This window comes from Oncorhynchus tshawytscha, linkage group LG02, assembly GCF_018296145.1.
Source record: "Oncorhynchus tshawytscha isolate Ot180627B linkage group LG02, Otsh_v2.0, whole genome shotgun sequence".
Lineage (NCBI taxonomy): Eukaryota > Metazoa > Chordata > Actinopteri > Salmoniformes > Salmonidae > Oncorhynchus > Oncorhynchus tshawytscha.
This window is the reverse complement of record NC_056430.1, coordinates 46,845,297-46,871,343: the sequence shown is the minus strand read 5'-3', so window position 1 is coordinate 46,871,343 and position 26,047 is coordinate 46,845,297. Positions and strand designations below refer to the sequence as shown.

The following is a 26,047-nucleotide window of genomic DNA, read 5'->3' as shown; positions in this document are numbered from 1 at the left end:
CATCCCAACTGAAGCACGAGGGTGGCAGCATCATGTTGTGGAGGTGCTTTGCTGCAGGAGGGACTGGTGCACTTCACAAAATAGATGGCATCATGAGGCAGGAAAATTATATGGATATATTGAAGCAGCATCGCAAGACATCAGTCAGGAAGTTAAAGCTTGGTTGCAAATACTTCCAAAGTTATGGCAAAATGGTTTAAAGACAACAAAGTCAAGGTTTTGTAGTGGCCATCACAAAGCCCTGACCTCAATCCTATAGAAAATTTGTGGGCAGAACTGAAAAAGCGAGTGCAAGCAAGGAGGCCTACAAACCTGACTGAATTACACCAGCTCTGTCAGGAGGAATGGGCCAAAATTCACCCAACTTATTGTGGGAAGCATGTGGAAGGCTACCCAAAACGTTTGAAGTTAAACAATTTAAAGGCAATGCTACCAAATACTAATTGAGTGTATGTAAACTTCTGACTCACTGGGAATGCGATGAAAGAAATAAAAGCTGAAATAAATAATTTTCTCTACTATTATTCTGACATTTCACATTCTTAAAATAAAGTGGTGATCATAACTGACCTAAAACAGGGGAGTTTTACTTGGATTAAATGTCAGGTATTGTGAAAAACTGCATTTAAATGTGTTTGGCTAAGGTGTGTGTAAACTTCCGACTTCAACTGTATATCTGTTTTGTTTTGCTCTCTACCAGGAGTGGAACATGACGTATTATGATTCCAAGGCAGAGCTAGACTGTGAGTAGAAAGTGAAAAGCTAATTTCTACACATCCTCTCTCATTTGTTGGTAAAGCTTTTGAAATCTGCTGAAGAATGAAGTGGTAGTAATATTGTGTGTGTGTGTATCTATGTGTGTACGTGTGTTAGCAGTACTCCCTGCAAGATGGTGATGGGGAAACAGTGAACCCTCCACTACAGGTGGAGTTTGTGTATGACCCTAACTTCAAAATAAGGTCAACTACTCCTTCACAGCCGTTCAGATCCCCACAGACATCTACAAAGGAGGTGAGTTTCGCATTAGTGCAATGGACAGTGAATGTCTTGTTATTATGTTATTTAGCAGTCATTTGCTGCTCAGTTGAGACTATGGCCCTGTACACACTTGGGTAGGTCAACTGATTTACAACACATTTGACACAATGGTTGTGAAACAACAAATATTTTGGCAGAGAGTTTGTCTCCTCAATAATGTTTGTGTTAATTTTTTCGGTGCAGAAAAACTTCATACCATGCTTTGTATGCTTTGTGTGTGAAAAGGGCTAGAGTGTTTTTCAATCTTAATTTAGACAGGTGGAAAGTATTAGGTTTACAAGTTAGTAGAGGGGAGAACAGCAGTGCTTGACTTGGACTCAAATAGGTACTGGTACTCAATTTTGGGTGCCGGTACTGTTTATATTTAGGTGCAGGGGCTCCACAATTCTTTTGAGCTAATATTCTATAAGAGGAACAAGAGCTCAAGGTGCCCAAAATTTGAGGTGCTTGTATTCCTCTCCAGGGAGCTCCTGCCCATGTCAAGCAATGGATAACAGAAATGTTGTAGAGGTGGGATTATGCGCTTAGGAGACTGCAACACTACCGCCACACCATGACAGGTACAGAGCCTATAAAATGTCTTCACCCCCTTGAACTTTCTTCACATTTTGTTGCGTTAAAAAGTGTGAATGAAATAGATTTAGTTGTATTTTTTTTGGCATTGATCTTCACAAAATACTTTATTGTAAAAGTCAAAAGAAAATTCTACACAATTTGACAAATTAATACAAATTAAATAACAAAAATATAGTCGTTGAGTACGTATTCATGCCCTTTGTTTAGGCAAGTCTAAATTAGTTCAGAAGTAAAATTTTGCCTAACAAATAACATAATATATGATATGACTCACTCTGTATTTTTTTATGACTACCCCCTTCCTCTGTCCCCCATACATACAACATATGTAAGGTCCCTCAGTCAAGTATTGAATTTCAATCACAGATTTAACTACAAAGACCAGGGAGCTTTTCGAAAGCCTCATAAAGAAAAGGGCAGTGATTGGTAGATGGGTACCAATAATAAATCAGACATTGAATATATCTTTCAGCATGGTCAAGTTAATAATTATGCTGTGGATGATGTATTAAACCACACACACACACACCACAGATACAGCCTTCCTTCTGAACTGAGCTGCAGGAGAGGAAGGAAACTGCTTAGGGATGTAACCATGTCACCAAAACATAAATAACATGGATCAATGGACAATAATGAACTACATGAAAGAATGAAAAGAAGAATACAAATACACAAAACATGCATCTGTATGCAACAAGGCACTAAAGTAATACTGAAAATGCAAAGCCTTATGTTTGGGGCAAATCCAACACGGCACATCACTGAGTAACTGCAACCTTATTTTCGAGCATGGTGTAGTTGCATCATGGTATAGGTATGCTTGACATCGGCAAAGACTGGGGAGTTTTTCAGAATGAAAAGAAACAGGATGGAGCTAAGCACAGGCAAAATCATAGAGGAAACCTGCTTCAGTTTACTTTACACCAGACACTGAAAGAGGAATTCACCTTTCAGGTGGACAATAACCTACAATATATATACAAAAGGATATGGACACCCCTTCAAATGAGTGGTTTTGGCTATTTCAGCCACACCCATTGCTGACAGGTGTATAAAATCGAGCACACAACCATGCAATCTCCATAGACAAACATTGGCAGTAGAATGGCCTTACTGAAGAGCTCAGTGACATTCAACATGGCACCAACAAGGCAGTTTGTCAAATGTATACCCTGCTATAGCTGCCGCTGTCAACTGGAACTGCTGTTATTGTGAAGTGGAAACGTCTAGGAGCAACAACGGCTCAACCGTGAAGCGGTAGGCCACACAAGCTCACAGAACGGGACCGCCGAGTCCTGAAGCACGTAGGACATCAAAAATGTCTTCAAGGTTGCAACACTCACTACCTAGTTCCAAACTGCTTTTGAAAGCAACGTCAGCACAAGAACTGTTTGTCTGTGAGCTTCATGAAATGGGTTTCAATGGCCGAGCAGCCGCACACAAGCCTAAGATCACCATGCGCCATGCCAAGCATCGGTTGGAGTGGTGTAAAGCTCGCCGCCATTGGACTCTGGAGCAGTGGAAACGCGTTCTCTGGAGTGATGGATCAAGCTTCACCATGTGGCAGTCCGACGGACAAATCTGAGTTTGGCGGATGCCAGGAGAACACTACCTGCCCCAATGTATAGTGCAAACTGTAAAGTTTGGTGGAGGAGGAATAATGGTCTGGGCTGTTTTTCATTGTTTGGGCTAGGCCCCTTAGTCCCAGTGAATGGAAATCTTACTACAGCATACAATAAACAATCTGGACGATTCTGTGCTTCCAACTTTGTGGCAACAGTTTGGGGAAGGCCCTTTCCTGTTTCAGCATGACAATGCCCCTGTGCACAAACCGAGGTCCATATAGAAATGGTTTGTCGAGATTGGTGTGGAAGAACTTGACTGGCCTGCACATAGCCCTAACGTTAACCCCATCAAACAGCTTTGGGATGAATTGGAACGCAGATTGCGAGCCAGGCCTAATCGCCCAACATCAGTGCCGACCTCACTAGTGCTCTTGTAGCTGAATGGAAGCAAGTTCCCACTGCAATATTCCAATATCTAGTGGAAATCTTCTGTTATAGGCTGTTATAACAATAAAGGGGGGACCAACTCCATATTAATGCCCATGATTTTGGAATGAGATGTTCGACGAGCAGGTGTCCACATACTTTTGGTCATTTAGTGTATCTGGACATTAAAATACTTCCTGGACTTCCCTTTGTATTTTTTACCAGGGCCTCTGGTACTGCACTACTGTATATAGGGAATAGGATACCATTTGGGATGCACTCACTGAGTTTCTAGCTATTACCTGATTTATCTATCATTTCTAGGCAACAATGAAGTACCTTACCATGATATTTTTTCAATTAAAATTGTCAAAAATAAACTAATTGATTTTTGGCAAAGAACAATTTCTCAAGCAAGAATTTTGCTAGGACTGTCTGGGAGGGGTCTGAGTGGGGAGGTGAAAACTAGCTGTTACTGGCAGAGAGGTTTGGAACTCTCTTGGTCTACTAACTAATTTACTGCATGTGTGCGTGCCTGCAAGCGTGTCTCATGATACCTGTCCCCCCCCAGGAGTGGCAGTGTGAGCGGCCTCACTTTGAAGCTGATCAAGTCATCAGTGATGGAGATGCTGGACACTCTGTCTGATGACGACTATGTCAACGTGGCCAGGGTGAGTGTGTCTGTGATAGTGTGGTAGTTACTGTAGTTACACCTGGGATTGACATTTCATTGGTTATACATTCCTTTTTTTTGTGTAGAATTGTATTTCGTACTATTTTCATAGATATCAGCATAAAACATGTTGCACAACCTTAAACATCACAGCAATCACTCATATGAACGGTTATTCATTTGTTCTTAACCAATTTCCTCCTTCACTAACAGTCTTTATCTCTTGCTGTCTATCTCGCCTGCTCTCTCACTGTCTCTCTTGCTCTCTATCTAGCCTGCTCTCTCATTGTTGTTCCTCAATCCCATTTCTGCTCTGTCATTCTCTCTCCTTTCATGTTTCAGTTTAATGAAAAGGCAGAGGCAGTGGTCCCTTGCTTCAAACACCTGGTCCAGGCCAACGTTCGCAACAAGAAGATCTTCAAAGAGGCTGTAAAGCTCATGCAAGCTAAAGGCACCACAGACTACAAGTCTGGTTTCCACTTTGCCTTCAATCAGCTACTAAACGTGAATGACTTAAAGCTCAACACTCTGAACGACCGCATTCTGTACGAGTGATGCCCAATTCTTTAGGGCTTCTACTATTAAATAGACAAGGACATTTTCCAAAGAAACTGTGTGTGCTTGCTATTTTGTTCTTTGAGCAAACACATGAAGGACAGTTCATTACAGATAACAGGACAACCAGCAGAACATTTAAGAGTGGCTCTCAATGACTCCGCGATGCATCGTGCCTAAGAACAGCCCTTAGCCGTGGTATATTGGCCATATACCACACGCCCTCTTGCCTTATTGCTTAAATATACTTTACAGTTACAGTATCAACCTTGCCTTCCTCTAAATCACCCTGTGCGTTAGTTAACATATGTGCACCTGGGGATAAGAAAAGGCTGAGCATATAATGCCGTTCGATTGCAAACAGCAGTAACTACACATTTGGTCAAAATTTAGACCGAAATCAGACTCTCTTTTTATCCCCCTCCAACTCTCTCTGCTCTCCCTCTAGGTTTCTATTTTGAGATCAGCGCCATCTGTGCCATAAGGATTAACACTAGTGCCTCTTACACAGCTGATCCTGGGTCAGCCAGTTCTCCTGGCACTGCTTCCTGGAATTGTTGTTTACCGGACACTGACTAATCCATATCCTGGCCATCTGCCCAAGATTGTTGAACAACTTTCTGGAAGCCCATTTTCTCTAGAGTAGCTACTAACCACACGTCTTGTCTGGGGAAGAGGTTCCAGTGGGCAAGTTCGTTTTGCGCAGTGGTTGAAAAATTAGGCTACTCAATTTTTATACATGAGTAAAAGTAAAGATCCCTTGATAAAAAATGACTAAAGTAAAAGTGAAAGTCACCCAGCAAAATACTACTTGAGTAAAAGTCTAAAAGTAATTGGTTTTAAATATACTCAAGTATAAAAAGTAAATGTAATTGCTAAATATAAAATGTATCAAAAGTAAAAGTAAAAGTAGAAATCATTTCACATTCTTTATATTAAGCAAACAGCATCATTTTCTTGTCTCATATTTACGGATAGCCAGGCTCACACTCCAACACTCAGACATAATTTACAAAATTAGGCATTTTTGTTTAGTGAGACCACCAGATCAGTGGCAGTAGGCATGACCAGGGATGTTCTCTTGATAAATGTGTGAATTGGACCATTTTCCTGTCCTGCTACTTTTGGTTTGCTGCTATTGTTGTTTGCTTGGGACAGCGTTTCCTCTCCTTGTGCGCAGTCGTCCATGTCACCTCGTGTTTTGTACAGATGACTCAAAGCAGTCAACGGAAGAAGGCCAACTTTGTACAACATTTGTCAGCTACATTATTTTTTTTAATCTCTAAATGTTTATACATGATATTTGGTGATTAAATGCTATTGATATTCTTCTCTTCAGCTCTTTGTGATTTGTGTTCCTTTGATTTAATGCTATTGTGGTGTGCAGTGTATTTGATAACTTCTGTTTTATAGTACTGTGAGTTTTATGACTAACCTCCACAATTGAAATATTATACACGCACACAGACACACACACACAGTGTACAAAACATTAAGGACCCCCCCTGTTTCCCTTAGAACAGCAAGGTGTCAAAAGCGTTTGACAGTGATGCTGGTCCATGTTGACTCCAATGCTTCCCACAGTTGTGTCAAGTTGGCTGGATGTCCTTTGGGTGGTGGACCATTCTTGATACACACGGGAAACTGTTTAGCGTGAAAAATACAGCAGCGTTGCAGTTCTTGACAAGAACCTACTACCAGAACCCATTCAAAGGCACTTAAATAGTTAGTCTTGCCCATTGACCCTCTGAATGGCACACATACACAATCGGTCTCAATTGTCTCGAGGCTTAAAAATCCTTCTTTAATCTGTCTCCTCCCCTTCAGCTACACTGATTGAAGTGGATTTAATAAGTGACATCAATAAGAGATGATAGCTTTCAAATGGATTCACCTGGGCAGTCTATGTCATGGAAAGAGCAAGTGTCCTTAATGTTTTGTATACTCAGAACATACATACATACATACTCTCAGAATGACAGACTAAGGCCTAGTATTCTGTGACATTTTAGAGGCAGAAAGTATGAATAGGAAGGCCCCACTCACACACCCATGAAGAAGTTTTACTTACACTCACACATGGAGCACAAAGAAGAACGAACAGAGAAAAATTGACATTGCCTTAGAAAATAAGACAAAGAAAATTAATTGGGACTGGAATTTATTAAAATAATAATTAAAGGTTAAATATGTTGAATGTTAAAGGTTGACTTAAGTAATATAGTAAAATGGTTAAGGATGAGATGTTGGTTTTAAGGTACAGTATATTTGGACTATGTCTATTAGGCTTGGAGGATAAGGTCTTAGGTTGATAGTGATATGTTAGAATGTTGAAATAAGAGGATGGTGGGATGTTGGATGTTTAAGATGTAACTGGAGAAATAGAATTAGGTTAGAGTGAGGTTAGAATTGAGTGAAATTAGAATAGTAAAGGGAATAATAAGTGTTAATCTTTAAAACTAGTAATGGTGATGAAATGTAGCTAAAAGTATATTAAGGGTGCAAGATTGACTGAGAACAACCCCAGCCAGGTTAGACTGTTAGAAGGAGGCAGGAAATCCTGTGGATGTGGGGGGGAGGAGCTTGTGGTTTTAGAAAGCCTAGGGTGACAGTAAAAGTGTGGGTTAGTGGGTGGCTGAAAAAATAGTTTGCAGATGCAAGTGCAAAAATAGGTGTTAGGCAGAAAATAATGATAGATAGGGGTGGGGCTAGGACCACAGATACAGTGCATTCGGAAAGAATTCAGACCCCTTCACTTTTTCCACATTTTGTTGTTACAGCCTTATTTTAAAATAGATTAAAGAAAGACATTTCCTCATCCATCTACCCACAATATCCCATAATTAACAAGCAAAAACTGTTTTTTAGAAATGTTTGCAAACTGAAATATCACATTTACATAAGTAGTTAGACCCTTTACTCAGTACTTTGTTAAAGCACCTTTGACAGCAATCACAGCCCGAGTCTTCTTGGGTATGACGCTACAAGCTTGGGGTCTGAATACTGTTAAACAGATATATTTTAGATTCTTCAAAGAACTCCTTCAAGACAGTTGGAAAAGCATTCCTCATGAAGCTGCTTGAGAGAATGCCAAGAGTGTGCAAAGCTGTCACCAAGGCAAAGTGTGGCCACTTTGAAGAATCTAAAATCAATTTGAATGTGTTTAACACTTTTTTTTGGTTACTACATGATTCCATGTGTAATTTCACACACGCAGCATGCAGATCCTGTATCCTAGATGGTAGCATGTCAAGTCGTTTGTGACTAGTAGTTTTTAAACTATATGTTTATGGTGGAGCAAATCAACACTTTCCTTGTTGTCTGGTGCAAATTATTTTGTTTTGCTGGTGTAAAGATCGCGGGTCTTCCTCAACTTGGATAATTTTTTATTCGCTATTTGCACTTCCCTATTCGAAGTTTACCAAAGTAAAACCTTCTCTCTGGCTGGCCTGGGTGCTATCCTCTGCTTTCCCTCCGCGGATAGTCTCGTCCAAGCTGCTCCTCTTCGCTCTCCACCTGGCTGTCAGCAGCAGCTCAACAATCCCCAAATCGTTCTCTCAATCTACTCAGACATGGGTGCACTATGGAACGCCGTTTGGGTCTGAAAGTACGTGGTCAAAGCGCGATCTTTTTAATGCTTACGTGTGTAAAGTCAACAGGTGCAGCTGCTAAATTAACGCGTAACGCGTTACATTAACGTCTTCATGCGCTAAATTAACGCATACACGCGTCAAATAAGAGGTGCAAATGTGCTTGCAGGCAGTTCAACATGTGTCAAATAAACGGCTGCAAGCGGTCCTGCACGTCAAGTTAACGCCTACAGCTGCTAAATATACACCCGTGTCAGTGGGTGTACCAGGAAAGGATGTAAGAAGTTATGATATCGAAGCTTCTTACTGCAGCCCAGTCGATATCAATTTTTGAAAAACTGGAACAATAGATTGTGCTACACTATGCACAACCCCAGTTTGCCTATTGTCCCAACAAATGTCAATTATACATTTTTAAATATGTCAGAGTGCATTTTCTTTTATAGCTCTGCTTTCAACACCATCCTTACCCACACGCTGGTTAGCAGGCTCTGGGTGTAAATCCTGTAATAACAAATGAGATTTTTTACAGTATAAGAATGTGTATCCCCAGAATGGACCCGACACTACCACGGTACACATGAGTACATGAAGGAGCTGTGGGACCTGACAAAGTAGATGATACTTGACCATTCTCCCATCTTTTGTACATTGACATGGAGATGATCAGCAGCTTCAAGTTCCTGGGCACCCTGATATCCTTTTCTGCCCTTAGTTGCTTCACTCAAAGTCCCACTTGTGCTTCTCCACTACCCTCAAACTTGCTGCAACATTAAAGTCCATAAGTAACACTTGTTGGAGAACACAATACTCTTAAGTGAAAGTAGTTTGGGATTTCATTTATCTATTACATTCTTAGGGGGCCCATGGAAGAATAAGGCTACAAAATGCTGTCCCACAGTCGTGAGAGTGATTAGGTGATGTTTTACTGATGTGTTACTTCAATGATCATGGTTTTGCATCTAACCTTCCACCTCCAGAAGTCAGTCCCTCCAGAAACACATGACTCCTCTCTCTATTGCTCTTTATTTACCTTTATTACCCACTAAGAAATCATACATTTATTTAAATATTAAAGCTGCATCATGTATTACTGTGTCCAATTGATTCTGGTTGTTTGTAATGTTTTTGAAAACTTTGATTGGTACCAGGTGGGGAGCGCTCTGCGTGGAAGAGAGAAGCTATGTCTTTGGCCAAAAGAGGTTTCTCAGCATAGATGAAAACCTCTCTGAAGAGGCTTGAGTGTCTATTCATGTAAGACAGGAGACCTAGACACTCCAGACCCTCTTTGAATCTATAAAGGGAAAAAAAAGTATATGAATTTGCCCTGAAGAATTTAACTAAACTTGAGATTCCTTAGATATATGGAAACTCACTGCTCAAGAGCATCCCGTATCCTGCTTTCTAAGTAGAACTTTGTGGCTGACTCCACCAGGGCATCCCTCTCCAATGTACGAATGTATCGCACTGGACCCAACATGACCACTTCCTGTGCCTCGTCAACAGTTTGTGCTAACTGGATCTTAGATTGTTTATTGAACTGTGTTTTGGGAAATATTAGCAAAACAATAAACTGATTATCACTACCCTTAAAGATCGACTGCCAACAAAAATAAACCAAATCCATGTGGAAAAGTTCTCATGAACTACAACCCAATTTTTTTTTAAACTTAGTGCAAATTAACAGTAACATAACATTCATCACAGTATAAAGTTACTTACCTTCTCCAACTTCTGTCTGAAGTCATATTCTGCAAATTATTTCAGTTCTGGCACAGGAGGTTGTAGGCCACACACTTGCCTGTATAGCCTCTCTGAAAAAATGTGTCTCTACACCCCCATGTTGCTGTCACACAGAAGACAAACAGTAAATAAAGGACACATTACATACAAAAATCAAATGTCTTACTAAAGTTATATATATTGCCATAAACAAATGTGTCTTTGTTGGTTTAAAAGTGTAACTCACCTTGAGAGTTTCAAGAAAGGCATTTTTGTCAATCAGGTCCCTCAAATATTGCAGAGGAATGGATGGCACTCATTAGCAGCCAGAGAAATTCTCTTGAGGGACCACCCTCATCAGCTGCCCCTTTTCCGTCAGCATCCCTAAAAACCATGTATACCTTTGCTTCCGGATTAAAGTGGGCTCTCTTAAAGCCTCTCATTGCGCAATCATAAACATTGTCCATCATCACATTCATTTGGTTGGCATCTCATTAACTTCAGCAGTGTTTGGAGGTCAACACTAAAAGAGACATTCAGAATAACAAAGCTCAGATACTTCCCACAATTCATCTGTAATAACAAGACATTTCATTATTTACAGGGATGACTTACTCATTGTCATCACCAACACCAACAGAAAAGTGTGGTGAAGGTGGACGATAAGCCTCGGGGAATGGTGGAGGGGCCACAGAAAGTGGTATAGGTGGAGGGGGGCGACAAGAAGTGCAGAAGATGGGGTGCCAAAGGAATAGGTGCTGCCACAAGTGTAGCCTCGTTTGTAGAAGTAGTCTGTAAAAGGTCATTTAAATGCTTATACATTTCAAAAACATGGAGAAAGCAATAAAGCTGTCCAACATAATGTGATTGCGTTCTGAAAATGATTTACAGAAAAAAAATGTAGCCACATGCAAAAAAAATGTATCCACATGCATCACTCACTATAGAATGTCATCATCTTCCGGCGCCGACAGAGATGGCCACCTCGCCTAGTTCCTAGGAAACTATGCAGTTTTTTGTTTTTTTACGTGTTATTTCTTACATTAGTACCCCAGGTCATCTTAGGTTTCATTACATACAGTCGAGAAGAACTACTGAATATAAGATCAGCGTCAACTCACCATCAGTACGACCAAGAATATGTTTTTCGCGACGCGGATCATGTGTTCTGGCATACAAACAGTACAACGGAGTGGATTCCATGCAGCGACCCAAAAAAACGACTCCGAAAAAGAGGGAAACGAGGCGGTCTTCTGGTCAGACTCCGGAGACGGGCACACCGTGCACCACTCCCTAGCATTCTTCTTGCCAATGTCCAGTCTCTTGACAACAAGGTTGATGAAATCCGAGCAAGGGTAGCATTCCAGAGGGACATCAGAGACTGTAACATTCTTTGCTTCACAGAAACATGGCTCACTGGAGAGACGCTATCCGCAGCGGTGCAGCCAACGGGTTTCTCCACGCATCGCGCCGACAGAAACAAACATCTTTCTGGTAAGAAGAGGGGCGGGGGCGTATGCCTTATGACTAACGTGACATGGTGTGATGAAAGAAACATACAGGAACTCAAATCCTTCTGTTCACCTGATTTAGAATTCCTCACAATCAAATGTAGACCGCATTATCTACCAAGAGAATTCTCTTCGATTATAATCACAGCCGTATATATCCCCCCCAAGCAGACACATCGATGGCTCTGAACGAACTTTATTTAACTCTCTGCAAACTGGAAACGATTTATCCGGAGGCTGCATTCATTGTAGCTGGGGATTTTAACAAGGCTAATCTGAAAACAAGACTCCCTAAATTTTATCAGCATATCGATTGCGCAACCAGGGGTGGAAAGACCTTGGATCATTGTTACTCTAACTTCCGCGACGCATATAAGGCCCTGCCCCACCCCCCTTTCGGAAAAGCTGACCACGACTCCATTTTGTTGATCCCTGCCTACAGACAGAAACTAAAACAAGAGGCTCCCACGCTGAGGTCTGTCCAACGCTGGTCCGACCAAGCTGACTCCACACTCCAAGACTGCTTCCATCACGTGGACTGGGAGATGTTTCGTATTGCGTCAGATAACAACATTGACGAATACGCTGATTCGGTGTGCGAGTTCATTAGAACGTGCGTTGAAGATGTCGTTCCCATAGCAACGATTAAAACATTCCCTAACCAGAAACCGTGGATTGATGGCAGCATTCGTGTGAAACTGAAAGCGCGAACCACTGCTTTTAATCAGGGCAAGGTGTCTGGTAACATGACTGAATACAAACAGTGCAGCTATTCCCTCCGCAAGGCTATCAAACAAGCTAAGCGTCAGTACAGAGACAAAGTAGAATCTCAATTCAACGGCTCAGACACAAGAGGCATGTGGCAGGGTCTACAGTCAATCACGGACTACAGGAAGAAATCCAGCCCAGTCACGGACCAGGATGTCTTGCTCCCAGGCAGACTAAATAACTTTTTGCCCGCTTTGAGGACAATACAGTGCCACTGACACGGCCTGCAATGAAAACATGCGGTCTCTCCTTCACTGCAGCCGAGGTGAGTAAGACATTTAAACGTGTTAACCCTCGCAAGGCTGCAGGCCCAGACGGCATCCCCAGCTGCGCCCTCAGAGCATGCGCAGACCAGCTGGCCGGTGTGTTTACGGACATATTCAATCAATCCCTATACCAGTCTGCTGTTCCCACATGCTTCAAGAGGGCCACCATTGTTCCTGTTCCCAAGAAAGCTAAGGTAACTGAGCTAAACGACTACCGCCCCGTAGCACTCACATCCGTCATCATGAAGTGCTTTGAGAGACTAGTCAAGGACCATATCACCTCCACCCTACCTGACACCCTAGACCCACTCCAATTTGCTTACCGCCCAAATAGGTCCACAGACGATGCAATCTCAACCACACTGTACACTGCCCTAACCCATCTGGACAAGAGGAATACCTATGTGAGAATGCTGTTCATCGACTACAGCTCGGCATTCAACACCATAGTACCCTCCAAGCTCGTCATCAAGCTCGAGACCCTGGGTCTCGACCCCGCCCTGTGCAACTGGGTACTGGACTTCCTGACGGGCCGCCCCCAGGTGGTGAGGGTAGGCAACAACATCTCCTCCCCGCTGATCCTCAAGACTGGGGCCCCACAAGGGTGCGTTCTGAGCCCTCTCCTGTACTCCCTGTTCACCCACGACTGCGTGGCCACGCACGCCTCCAACTCAATCATCAAGTTTGCGGACGACACAACAGTGGTAGGCTTGATTACCAACAACGACGAGACGGCCTACAGGGAGGAGGTGAGGGCCCTCGGAGTGTGGTGTCAGGAAAATAACCTCACACTCAACGTCAACAAAACTAAGGAGATGATTGTGGACTTCAGGAAACAGCAGAGGGAACACCCCCCTATCCACATCGATGGAACAGTAGTGGAGAGGGTAGCAAGTTTTAAGTTCCTCGGCATACACATCACAGACAAACTGAATTGGTCCACTCACACAGACAGCCTTGTGAAGAAGGCGCAACAGCGCTTCTTCAACCTCAGGAGGCTGAAGAAATTCGGCTTGTCACCAAAAGCACTCACAAACTTCTACAGATGCACAATCGAGAGCATCCTGGCGGGCTGTATCACCGCCTGGTACGGCAACTGCTCCGCCCTCAACCGTAAGGCTCTCCAGAGGGTAGTGAGGTCTGCACAACGCATCACCGGGGGCAAACTACCTGCCCTCCAGGACACCTACACCACCCGATGCTACAGGAAGGCCATAAAGATCATCAAGGACATCAACCACCCGAGCCACTGCCTGTTCACCCCGCTATCATCCAGAAGGCGAGGTCAGTACAGGTGCATCAAAGCTGGGACCGAGAGACTGAAAAACAGCTTCTATCTCAAGGCCATCAGACTGTTAAACAGCCACCACTAACATTGAGTGGCTGCTGCCAACACACTGACAATGACACTGACTCAACTCCAGCCACTTTAATAATGGGAATTGATGGGAAATCATGTAAATATATAAACAATGCTACCTTATATAATGTTACTTACCCTACATTATTCATCTCATATGCATACGTATATACTGTACTCTATATCATCGACTGCATCCTTATGTAATACATGTATCACTAGCCACTTTAACTATGCCACTTTGTTTACATACTCATCTCATATGTATATACTGTACTCGATATCAGCTACTGTATCTTGCCTATGCTGCTCTGTACCATCACTCATTCATATATCCTTATGTACATATTCTTTATCCCCTTACACTGTGTATAAGACAGTAGTTTTGGAATTGTTAGTTTACTTGTTGGTTATTACTGCATTGTCGGAACTAGAAGCACAAGCATTTCGCTACACTCGCATTAACATCTGCTAACCATGTGTATGTGACAAATAAAACTTGATTTGATTTGATTTGAATGTAATCAATGTGTAGGTCAAGACGACATTTTAAAAATGCATGTAGCTCTATTTTTTTAAATAATATTTTCAATAGGTATTACATTCAACAAGCAGACAGTGTTGTTTTCTCCTCCATGGTCCGTTCTAACTCTGGAGGGAACGCCATATCTGGAGACAGCATTCATGAAGCAATCCAATACAGTACTGCTGCGATTGTTGCTGGAAGCACGGAGAAACACGGCGGCTGCAACCCATCAATGCCACCATGTATGACTATCCTCCACCTAAATCAGAAAACACAGCATGGGTTGATACATAATCTGAACACATGAAATACACAAACATCACCATCCTCCTTTACCACTTAGATGCTCCATCAGGTTCCTGCAGTATATAACAAAGCAGCAGACCATATATTAAATTAACATCCAAACTGTGGAACAATGTTAATGAGTCAAGTTAATGGGTCAAGAGGACAGACTCTCCTGTTGTTCACCCTTAGACACAAATACTTTGTTCCAACCGTTTTTGTCTCAGTATGTCCTCACTATAAGCACGTTTGTTAATTTCATGATATTCTATTGATTACAGAAGTAGCAGAAACACAATAAAACAATTATTATCGACATGATTGACATATTGGGCCATTGCTTGCTAAACTGAACTGTTAGTTGTTGATGAACAAGTTGATGAACAATTTGAGATGTTAAAATGTACAACTTCTCACCAGTGATATAGATAATTGTATCTATCACAAAGATACATCTACCTTATCAGTTTGTGGTTTCCATCAAGGTGCCATAACGAGTTTGGTCCAGGAACACGGTATGACCTTCTATGTAGCCTCTGCGACATGGCTCTGAGGGCAGCCGCCCTCGGGTTAACACGAATCATGCTGTCCCTCACTCTGCGTCTCTGCACCCGAATACCACATCGGTATCAAACATACCATCACTACTGTTTGAAGCTGGTGTACAAAACCGAAAGTAAAAGATGCAAACCTCTTTTGGCTCCCAAACGGCTCTTTAAAAAAAATTGGTTTAGAATTCTTTCAAGTCAAACAGTTTGCGATAGTTTGACTATGATTGGTGTTAAAACACTTCTAATTAAATTATTAAATGAAATCGTACTCTACCTTAACCACAATGTATTTAAAAATGCATTGGTTTGTTATGAAAAAGAATGCTATTAAAAATGTCAATTTAAAGTATAACTTTTTTAATGTATACAAACAAAGTGCATATAAATGTAACAATTCAAAACTAATATAATCTGAACAACATAATTATAGAATATTGCACCATATCAAAGAAAAATAAATAACCATTTGCAAAACTGCAGCATCACACTTAAAACATTGAACTGGTCCCTCTTTTCTCTCTATTCTTACTTGCCATGTTATAACCAGCAGCACACATACATATTTTGCTTTTATGAGAGATTTTCATTTAGAAATGCAAGCTGCATCACTTTCGAGGGGCTGATGCGGTTTCTTCTCTCAGTAATTGTTTGGAGTCGCCACTATTCAGAGTCTCCCTGTCATGACTTTAGTAAGCCGTGGGTAGACGGAGGCCTTGTTCTTCCACCAACTCAGGGGATCTGCAGATCTTTGGAGGAGGGGTTCCATTATGGCATCTGTTGAGGGATTTCTTCGTGCTGCATCCCCAGTTGCTCTCTCGTCAAACAGCATCCAAACAGCAGACGTTTATGGTCCTACTGCTGGTGCTTCTGCTCCATATGATCCCTCTTCTTCCTGTTGCCCTGGTGCCTGAGCCAGCTGACTGAGGGGGCTTACTCTCCCTGCTACTGAGGTTATTCTTTGAAGAGCCTCATCAATTGCTTTGGCATCACTGAAGGCTAACTTCTTAAACCTGGGGTCAAGTGCAGCGGTTTCTGATAGCACGTGATTATATTCCATTCTGTGGAACTTTTTGCCCATTGATGAATGTAGGGTGTCCATCAACTCTGTCACATGTCCTGTGGTTACCTCTCATTCCCCATTGGTCAGAGAATCAACAGGTGCATTGACAATGGCCAGGGTAGAGATGATGGCATCCTTTGACTAAAGAAACCTCATCAACATATAAAATGTTGAATTCTACCTTGTAGTGCAGTCTTGTTTAGGCCTCAGCTCAGACATCGCTATCTGGCGTTGTGTAGACTTTAGTTTTTCAGCACCTACTGTGCTCCTGTGGAAGTATTCCACAGCTGCTTTCACATTGTCCACAGTGGGCTTCATCACCTTCAGAGCATATCTTACAATCAGGTTGATTGTGTGGGCAAGACATGGATGATGGGTGCATTTGAAAATGTTTATGGCTTTGGTTATGTTAGCTGCATTGTCGCTAACACAACAGACCACTTTCCATCTACTTGCCATTCTCTGGCCACTCTCAACAGTTCCTCTGCCAAGTTCTCTGAGGTGTGTCTGTCGCTGAACTCAAAGCAGTCCAGAAGACAGCTAGGCATCGAAAAATCTTCAATGAAGTGACATGTAACCGACATGTAAGAAGTGGTTACCCTTGATGTCCAGCAGTCAGTGGTAAGGCAAACTGCAGTAGCTTTTTGGACTCTTTCCCGCACTGAAGCCTCTGTGCTCTCTTACAGTTGTGGAATAAGTGATTTTGAAAGGGGTTTCCTGCTTGGAATTGTGTACATTGGATTTAGACTATTGCTATAATTTCTAAAACTGTACTCCACGATTGAAAATGGCTGGAAATCGGTGGCAATCAATTTAGCCAATGCAATGTCAATTTGGTCATGTTTTGCTACAGACATAGACTTTGGCATAAACTGGTTCATAGAAGACTGTCTGCTGTGGGTCGCGGAGTAGGCCTATTTGACTGAGTGGATAAATCTCCACGTGTGGAGGTGCTGGCTACACCACTATCACTAGCAGTCCCGCTAGTTTCTCGAAGCTCCGCTACAGCTAGCTTCACAGTTGGGTGCAGAGTTCGCATATGCCGGTGTAGGTTGTGCGTAGAACCGGCTTCAAATGAGATTTTGTTTTGGCAAATTCTACACTGTGCTCTTACATTGTCTACATTATTAAAATGCATCCAAATGCTTCTGTGCTTCCAACTAATTTTCCAGCTGTTGTTTTCACAGCTGTCGTTCCTCTCTCTCCTCGGCAGCTAAGTGTGTGACTGTGAGTGAGTTGGCTCGGCCCTCCCTCACGCATCTTTGGTTCATTGGTTGACATTGTGTGTCTGATTGACAGGAACAACAGATGAGACTGTTAGTCTGAGCAGACAGTCAGATCGAATGTGTGTGCGCTTGAGCATTTAGGCCTATATTATTTTATTGATTTTTTTTCCTTCTTTGAATGAGTTAATTCTATTCAATTAAATCTTTTGATTATTCATATCTTAATTTTTTTTTTATAAATAGATTTGGCTCTTCTGATATGCGAGCTTCTCCCAACATTCACCTACAAGAGCCAACTCTTAGAGCCGAGGAGAGAGAGGAACGACCCATCACTAATACATTTGATACCAGTTGGTATTGAACGCCCTCACCTTTTCACCCTTCTTCATGAAACTGATCTCAGGCAGAATTCAACCCTTGCTTTTAATTCACACCTTTTCCGTGTATCCCAGAGAATGAAAGGGGTTCTTCAACAAAATGTCCACAACATTTTCTGCAGTGTTGGCCATTCTACCATTCTGGCGGAGAAAACTGCACTTTGGCGCTAATAGCTAACAGTTAGCTAGCTACTGAAGTTAGTAAGGCAAATGAAAAAAATTGCACTAACTGGACACAAAAATAAAGTTCTAAACCCAAGAAAACAATGTATAATATACTTCCTCCATCTCCTGTAATTTGAAAAAACGAATTTGAATTTAATAATGTCCCAAAAATGCTTAACTATCACTCTTCACTCTTAATCTCTATCTAACAATGTCACCAAGCTTCTCAACACATAGAACCCCCATAATGCTGTGGCACAATCCCAATACAACACACTAGGTTCCTTCTCTGATCCTACATCTATGACTGGATGGACAACATGTCAGTTCATACTGCAAAATCTTAGATTGGTTGGAGGACGCCCTCCGGAAGTGGTCATAATTACCATGTATGTCTATGGAAGGGGGTGAGTCCTACCAGCCTCCTAGGTTTTTTATCGAAGTCCTCTAATCAGCCTCCACTGGTCCAGATTGTTATTGTGGGTACAACATTACCAACACTTTTCCTAATGAAGCCTATAATGTATATTCCTCAATGTTCATGGATGAGTCCTGGGTGGATGAACCAAGGACAATGTCAATCATTGTTACATTTAATAATAGTCAATCCACCCCAAACAACTTATTCCTATTTTTAACAGTGTTAAAGTGTTAAATAACACTAATATGTGAAAACAATATTTTATGTGGACAAATGTTTCCTTTTGTTCTTACAACAAGGTTGGTAGCAACATGTGAACATCTACCTCAGCTCAAGTCGACTACAAAACCCTGAATGCAATGCTCTCTCTTTGGGCTGGCTGGCTAGCTAGCTAGGTAGCTAGCATAGTAGCTACACAAAAAACTACCAACCTCAATATCAGGATGAAGTAGTTAATTAGCTGTAAAATCGCCTGAACAAACTCCACTATCAATTTAGGAGTCTATCTCAAAGAGTACAACTTGCAGTTCCTATCTGCCCAAAGCTAGTGCAGAGCACGTTGCTTATGGCAACAACTAACTTTTCCCACGTTTGTGACTAACTTTTCCCACAGACACACGTGAGCATTGCGAGATGGTACTTGAAGGAGAAACTAAGTTGAATATGTCATGATGTTGGCCTGATGCGGGAGGTTTATGACCCCCATAAATACCTTTCCCCCTTTTCCTCTCTCTACTCTACCGATGTCATTTTAGTAAAGCCTTTGTTAACATTGAGAGAGAGTCTGGTGACATCAAAAGATGGGAAACGGAACCATATTTCGGTAATCCAACCAGTTGAAAATATGCGTTGGGACTTAATGAATATGATATCAATTCAGTTGGCGTCTCAGACATGATTACTGATGATAGAACGACATAAACTGTATCTTGGAAAGTCTACACATTCTAGTTATCAGATTCACATGGAATTGTTGTGCAATTTAAAAAGTTTAAATGTCAAACTATTTGTGAAAAGATTAAATGTAATTTTAGCTCCTAAATGAGAAAATTGGTTTTCATGAGTGAACTATGCTCAACTCAGTGCCCCCGCCCATGTGAACAGATACTGGTTGTAAACTATGAAACACGGCCCTCTCTCCCAATCCTATATAAATCCAGTTAAGCAAACACCTTGAGGATGGATCCTAAACAACATTTGCCGTGTTTCTGTTGATATTATGGAGCTAATTTTGAAAAAAGTTTGGCGTTGTAGTGGTATTATTTTCCGGTCGATTTCTCAGCCAAGCATGACGAACAAACGGGAGCAATTTCGCCTACAAAAATAATATTTTGGGAAAAAAGGAACATTTGCTATCTAACTGGGAGTCTCCTGAGTGAAAGCATCCGAAGTTCTTCAAAGGTAAATGATTTAATTTGGTTGCTTTTCCTATTTTCGTGAAAATGTTGCCTGCTGCCAGCAGAGCCTAGCATAGCATTATGCCATGATAAACTTACACAAATGCTTGTCTAGCATTGGCTGTAACGCATATTTTGAAAATCTGAGATGACAGTGTTGTTAACAAAAGGCTAAGCTTGTGTTTGAATATATTTCATTCATTTCATTTGCGATTTTCATGAATAGGAAAAGTTTCTAGGGGTATTTATGTCCGCTGTGTTATGCTAATTCGTTTGAAGCTATGATTACTATCCCGGTTCCGGGATTGCTAGTCGCAAGAAGTATATAAGCCCCTTTCTGTTCCGAGGACGTTAGGGCGACGGTCCTATGTTAAAAGGGCTCAGATAATTACCTAACGAAATTAGCATCGAATTTCAACGTGAAGATGATGGTCAACACACCGAAAGGATGAATTTAGACTATACCAGCCAGAATATAGCATGAGCTTAAAAGTATGGCAACTTGGTATGAACTTTGAACTCTTATTCACTCCAGAGGTGATACCTTCCAGCCGTTGAGTTAGCAGCAGTCGCTGTAAACGTGGGTTAGGAAAGGACGGACGACGTATCCAATCTAACACACACAACGATACTATAACGTATCCAGTTTACCACCAGATATATTCTTAAGAGGACCAGAGATCCATGCTGGACCAACCCTCCTTCTATTGACGACCAATCTACCGAAGTGCAGCTCAGTGTAAATATTTATTGCATTCTCCTTTTTTAAATGGTCGGTTATTTAGAATGCATAAGATACTGTATTAACGATAGCATTGCTGCCTACGGCCCGATAGACACAAAACCTTTTTTGTTCCTCAGTCTTCCCGATCTTACACTCAAACCCAACCCCCCTTTCTTTGTGTAACCAGCTGTCATGTCTGTTCCGTCCGCTAGTGACGTTTTCCTTTATGACCTAATTTGTAATAAATGTATGATCCATTCTGTGTAGATGTAATTCTGTGTGATTATTTAGGTATTTAGTAAATAAATAATTAAACCAAATTTTGTATTGCTGATTCAAGTTGTTAGCCAGGGTTCGTGAAGCTAACAAAGAATTTACAACTTTCAGATGAGACTAAATAAGGTGACGATTAAATATTGACTACTATTGATGTAAAAGATTACTAGGCCTTTAAGAGTTTATTCAGAAGATAACAGCTCTATAAACATTCTTTCGTGGTGCCTCGACTTTCTAGTTAATTACATTTACCTTATTAGCTTAATCAGGTAATATTAATTACAGAAAAATTATTTTATAGAATAGCATGTCATATCACTTAATCTGGCACAGCCAAAGACACAACAAATAATTTGGTGAACTGTTTAGATTGTGCACATCTAAGCAAAATATATACTTTGTCATGATGATTTAAACAGATGGATGTGTTCTAGTATGCCCGCACCATCTATTGGCTGATTTGGCTATCTGGAGTGCAGGTAATTGTTTTTAAAAGCCTCCTAACTCACATAAGTCTGTCAAACATGTCCAATCACCATCCAGTTGTCCATGTTTCATAAGCCAATCATGTATATCTTCCCCTTCTTTGAAAGAAGGACACATCCAGTAGCATTGAAAAGATGGAGGGGTGCAAGTCTATTGGTTGACTCAGCGAACCACCTTGAAAAAAAGAGAGACATCCAGTTAGTGCAGGATCAAGACAGAACCAACCAACTTTCCCCTGGACTATCATCAATTCATACCACAAGGTAAAATGAAAAACACAAGTTCCAGCTATGGAAACAGCTTACAGTCTGGTCATGCATACTATACGATGCAACCAAGAGTTTTTACATCATGCACAATGTAAAAACTCTGTTGGTTGCATCAAAGCTGCCTATATACCTATGTATTTGTTTATGAATGAATATCAGTCATTCGATGATGTAGCCCAGGTATTCCCAAACTGGGGTACACGCAATGCCGTCTGGGGTACGTCAAATAAAAATGTGATTTAAAAATAAAATAATAATCTTCTCACTTTCAAACAGTCAATTTATATTTCCCAACGGCGCTATACATTTGGGTGAAGTTTTTTCTCGCCTGAGTAGCCTCTTTTCACTGCCAAAAATAAAATGAAACCATCTAGTGTTCAGCAAAATAACAACATAATGTCAAATACAGGTAGCCTAGTCAAATAATTAACATCCAATCTCATTAACCATTACTCTCTCGCAGGAATTCCACTATAGCCAAACGTTGTTGCTGCTCATGTTGTTATCTGTACCGATGATGCAAAAGCCATGAAAGGGAGACATATTGGAGTAGTAATGCGCTTGCAAGCAGTTGCTCATGACATTACTCGGGTACACTGTAGCATCCACTGAGAGGCTCTTGCTGCCAAGGGAATGCCTGACAGCTTGAAAGAGGTTTTGGACACTACAGTGAAAATGGTTAATGGTCATAAACATTGATAAAAGATACAAGTGTTAAACATACGAATACAGATAAACTTCTCCTTAATGCAACCGCTGTGTCAGATTTCAAAAAGGCTTTACGGCGAAAGCACACTTATGTGATTATGTTAGGTCAGCGCCTAGACACAGAAACCCATATAGCCATTTTCTAACCAAGGAGAGTGTCACAAAAGTCAGAGGTAGCATTAAAATTAATCACTTACCTTTGATGATCTTCATCTGGTGGCACTCCCAGGTCTCCATGTTAGACATCAAATGTTTGTTTGTTCGATAAAGCTCCTCTTTATGTCCAAATACCTCCATTTTGTTGGTGCATTTAGTTCAGAAATCCAAAGGCACAATGCGCGCTCTCAACACCAAGATGGAAAGTAAAAAAAAGTAAAATAAAATATAGTAGAAATATGTCAAACAATGTTTAAAATCAATAATCAGGTTGTTTTTGTCAAAAATAATCAATAATATTTAAACCGGACAAAATCTTTGTCAATGGAAAAGGTCAACAAGAAATGCGCGCTCCCGATCACGTGCTTGGTTCATGTCTGGAAATTTCCACTGTCCTCTCATTGAAAGCGGTATAGCTCCCTCATTTTTCAGAGTAAAAGCCTGAAATAATGCCAGAAGACTGGACACATGTTGAGGAAGCCATAGAGATCGGGTCCTGAACTGGGTCCTAAGTCTTTGTATGGTGGATAGGCTTTCAATGGAAAAACAGCCTTTTAAAATAATAGTACTTCCTGGTTGGATTTTCCTCAGGTTTTCGTCTGCCATATCAGTTCTGTTATACTCATATACATTACTTGAACAGTTTTGGAAACTTTAGAGTGTTTTCTATCCAAATATACTAATTATATGGATTTTCCTCAGGTTTTCGTCTGCCATATCAGTTCTGTTATACTCACATACATTACTTGAACAGTTTTGGAAACTTTAGAGTGTTTTCTGTCCAAATATACTAATTATATGGATTTTCCTCAGGTTTTCATCTGCCATATCAGTTCTGTTATACTCACATACATTACTTGAACAGTTTTGGAAACTCCAAATATACTAATTATATCCTAGCTTATGAGCCTGAGTAGCAGGCAGTTTAATTTGGGCACGCTTTTCATCCAAAATTCCAAATGCTGCCCCCTACCCTAGTGATGTTAACTTTGTTAAAGCAAGGCCCCTGACCTCTCATGTATGTTCTGCACAATGCAATGATATGGGCAGCAACCATGTTACACTTTTACAACATACAGAAGTGCGCTGGTTATTTAAGGGGCAAAGTATAGACATGTTTTTTTAATTGTGAGAGGAGCTTAAAGTTTTCTTTACTGACCATAATTTTCACTTGTCTGACTGCTTGCATGATGATGAGTTTCTCACACCACTGGCCTATCTGGGTGATGTTTTTTCTCGCCTGAATAATCTGAATCTAGGATTACAGGGACTCTCCGCAACTATATTCAATGTGCGGGACAAAATTGAGACTATGATTAAGAAGTTGGAGCTCTTCTTTGTCTGCATTAACAAGGACAACACACAGGTCTTTCCATCATTGTATGATTTTTTTGTGTGTAAATGAACTCATGTTTACAGACAATGTCAACTGTGATATAGCGAAGCACCTGAGTGAGTTGGGTGCGCAATTACGCAGCTACTTTCCCGAAACGGATGACACAAACAACTGGATTCGTTATCCCTTTCATGCCCTGCCTCCAGTCCACTTACCGATATCTAAACAAGAGACTCATCGTAATTGCAACACGCATTTCTGTAAAAATTGAATTTAATCAGAAGCCACTGCCAGATTTCTTATCATTAACCTGTGGTGAGTTATTCACAATTTTCGATGAACAAATAAGGTTTTATATGTAAGATGGTTAAATAAAGAGCAAAATGATGTATTATTATTATTATCTTATTATTTGTGCCCTGGTCCTATAAGTGCTCTTTGTCACTTCCCATGAGTCAGGTTGTGACAAAAACTCACACTCATTCTTATGTTTAATAAATGTATCGTATGTGTCAGGCCGGGCGCAGTGCACACTGACCAGGTCGCCAGGTGTACAGTTAGATGTGCATTGTGTCAAGAAGCAGTGCGGCTTGGTTGGGTTTATGAGGATGCATGGCTCTCGACCTGTGTGTGTGTGTGTGTGTGTGTGTGTGTGTGTGTGTGTGTGTGTGTGTGTGTGTGTGTGTGTGTGTGTATAATATTTCAATTGTGGAGGTTAGTCATAAAACTCACAGTACTATCAAACAGAAGATATCAAATACACTGCACACCACAATAGCATTAAATCAAAGGAACACAAATCAGAAAGAGCTGATGTGAAAAATATCAACAGCATTTAATCACCAAATATCATATATAAACATTTAGAGATAATCTTTTTTCATGTAGCAGACAAAATGTTGTACAAAGTTGGCCTTCTTCCATTGACTGCTTTGAGTCATCTGTACAAAACACGAGGTGACATGGACGACTGCGCACAAGGAGAGGAAACGCTGTCCCAAGCAAACAACAACAATAGCAGCAAACCAAACCAAAAGTACAGAAAGACATTAAACGTTCATATTATTTCATAGTCTAATAAATAAAACGATAGGAAAGCTGTTACGGGCTTTTTTGAATAAACTGAAGTTAAAATGCCCATCCCCATATTTTTCAAAAACATTCAACGTTCTTTAAATTTTGCACGAAACAAACTGCCCACTGAGTTCATTCTCACAATCAATGCTTTTACCTAATTTATAACAGGTAATATGAAGCATACTCAAAGGTCAATCAGAGGTCATCGACCAAAACCCCCACATGCCTATCAGATTCTCACAACACTCATAGTGTAAGGTAACTCTGGTCCAGAACATTGTTTGGCTGCGATCTCAAAGCTGAATGACGCCCTGGACCAGAGTTAAGTGTAAGGTGGCACCCATTGAGAAATCCTCACGGAGTGGGAGAGTGCTTAGGCTACTCACGTTCACCTGTAAAGAAATGTCAAATACTTTTTATTACTAGTTTATACATCAATCTGGAAATGTTCCATAAAATCATGCAATAAGTATATCAAAAATTAAACGTACCAAACTAAAACACTGACTTCAGAGTTAATAGCACACTGTATAAAGAGCAATAGTTCTCCTATAATGTGGACAGAGTTGTTTTCAATATTTAATTCCCCCAAATCAATCATGAAAAGCCCAGATAAAATGCTTGTCTTTAAAATGCCCATGGTCTGGGATGGGTACTGGGTTGAGGTGTGCAGCTTCGATGTATACAATTTTTGTTTGTTAATTTACTTTTGTAAACACATTCTTTAAGAGACAATTATTTTTATGTTTTGTACAATCAGGTTTTTGTCTAGTCTGTCTTGAATAATATATAAATAATAATAAAAAACATGGTCCAAACTGAGTGTTCTTCAGTCTATTTAACAAAGGCTCTACATGAGCCTGTGAGAATTGCAGAAAAAAAGTTCAACTGTACTACTGCTAATACTGTATTCTAACAGTCATTGTAATTGAGTGACTCGTCATATCTGATTGG

The 26,047-nt window shown here is 40.8% G+C and overlaps 1 protein-coding gene and 1 long non-coding RNA gene across 4 annotated transcripts; one reads left to right on the top strand and one right to left on the bottom strand.

Annotated features, from left to right (window-relative positions):
* The first annotated feature begins 619 nt into the window (after nucleotides 1-619).
* Nucleotides 620-5,616, top strand: LOC112223154 (voltage-dependent calcium channel subunit alpha-2/delta-2-like). 3 transcript variants are annotated; one of them, XR_002949250.2, is made up of 5 exons: nucleotides 620-743; nucleotides 877-1,011; nucleotides 1,502-1,598; nucleotides 4,180-4,279; nucleotides 4,624-5,616. XR_002949250.2 is itself a non-coding variant. In XM_024386169.2 (4 exons), the coding sequence occupies exons 3-4, from the start codon at nucleotides 4,229-4,231 to the stop codon at nucleotides 4,834-4,836; spliced, it is 264 nt and encodes an 87-aa protein (XP_024241937.1). In that variant the 5' UTR covers nucleotides 622-743; nucleotides 874-1,011; nucleotides 4,180-4,228; the 3' UTR covers nucleotides 4,837-5,616. The 3 variants fall into 3 exon arrangements, 1 of the variants encoding a protein (XP_024241937.1); XR_002949249.2 differs by having other exon boundaries at nucleotides 874-1,011; XM_024386169.2 differs by lacking the exon at nucleotides 1,502-1,598 and having other exon boundaries at nucleotides 622-743; nucleotides 874-1,011.
* Nucleotides 5,617-7,942: 2,326 nt separating this feature from the next.
* LOC112223165 lies at nucleotides 7,943-11,206 on the bottom strand. Its single transcript, XR_002949252.2, has 5 exons — nucleotides 10,764-11,206; nucleotides 10,396-10,671; nucleotides 10,149-10,272; nucleotides 9,803-9,966; nucleotides 7,943-9,720 (listed from the first exon to the last, which is right to left on the bottom strand). It is a non-coding gene; the product is annotated as an uncharacterized LOC112223165 (long non-coding RNA).
* Nucleotides 11,207-26,047: the final 14,841 nt, after the last annotated feature.

Excerpts from the sequence above, each read along its gene's own strand:
- LOC112223154 (XM_024386169.2), top strand. The coding sequence starts at position 4,229 with ATGGAGATGCTGGACACTCTGTCTGATGACGACTATGTCAACGTGGCC. Across the intron at positions 4,280-4,623 it reads ACTATGTCAACGTGGCCAGG|TTTAATGAAAAGGCAGAGGC; the intron begins GTGAGTGTGTCT and ends TTCATGTTTCAG.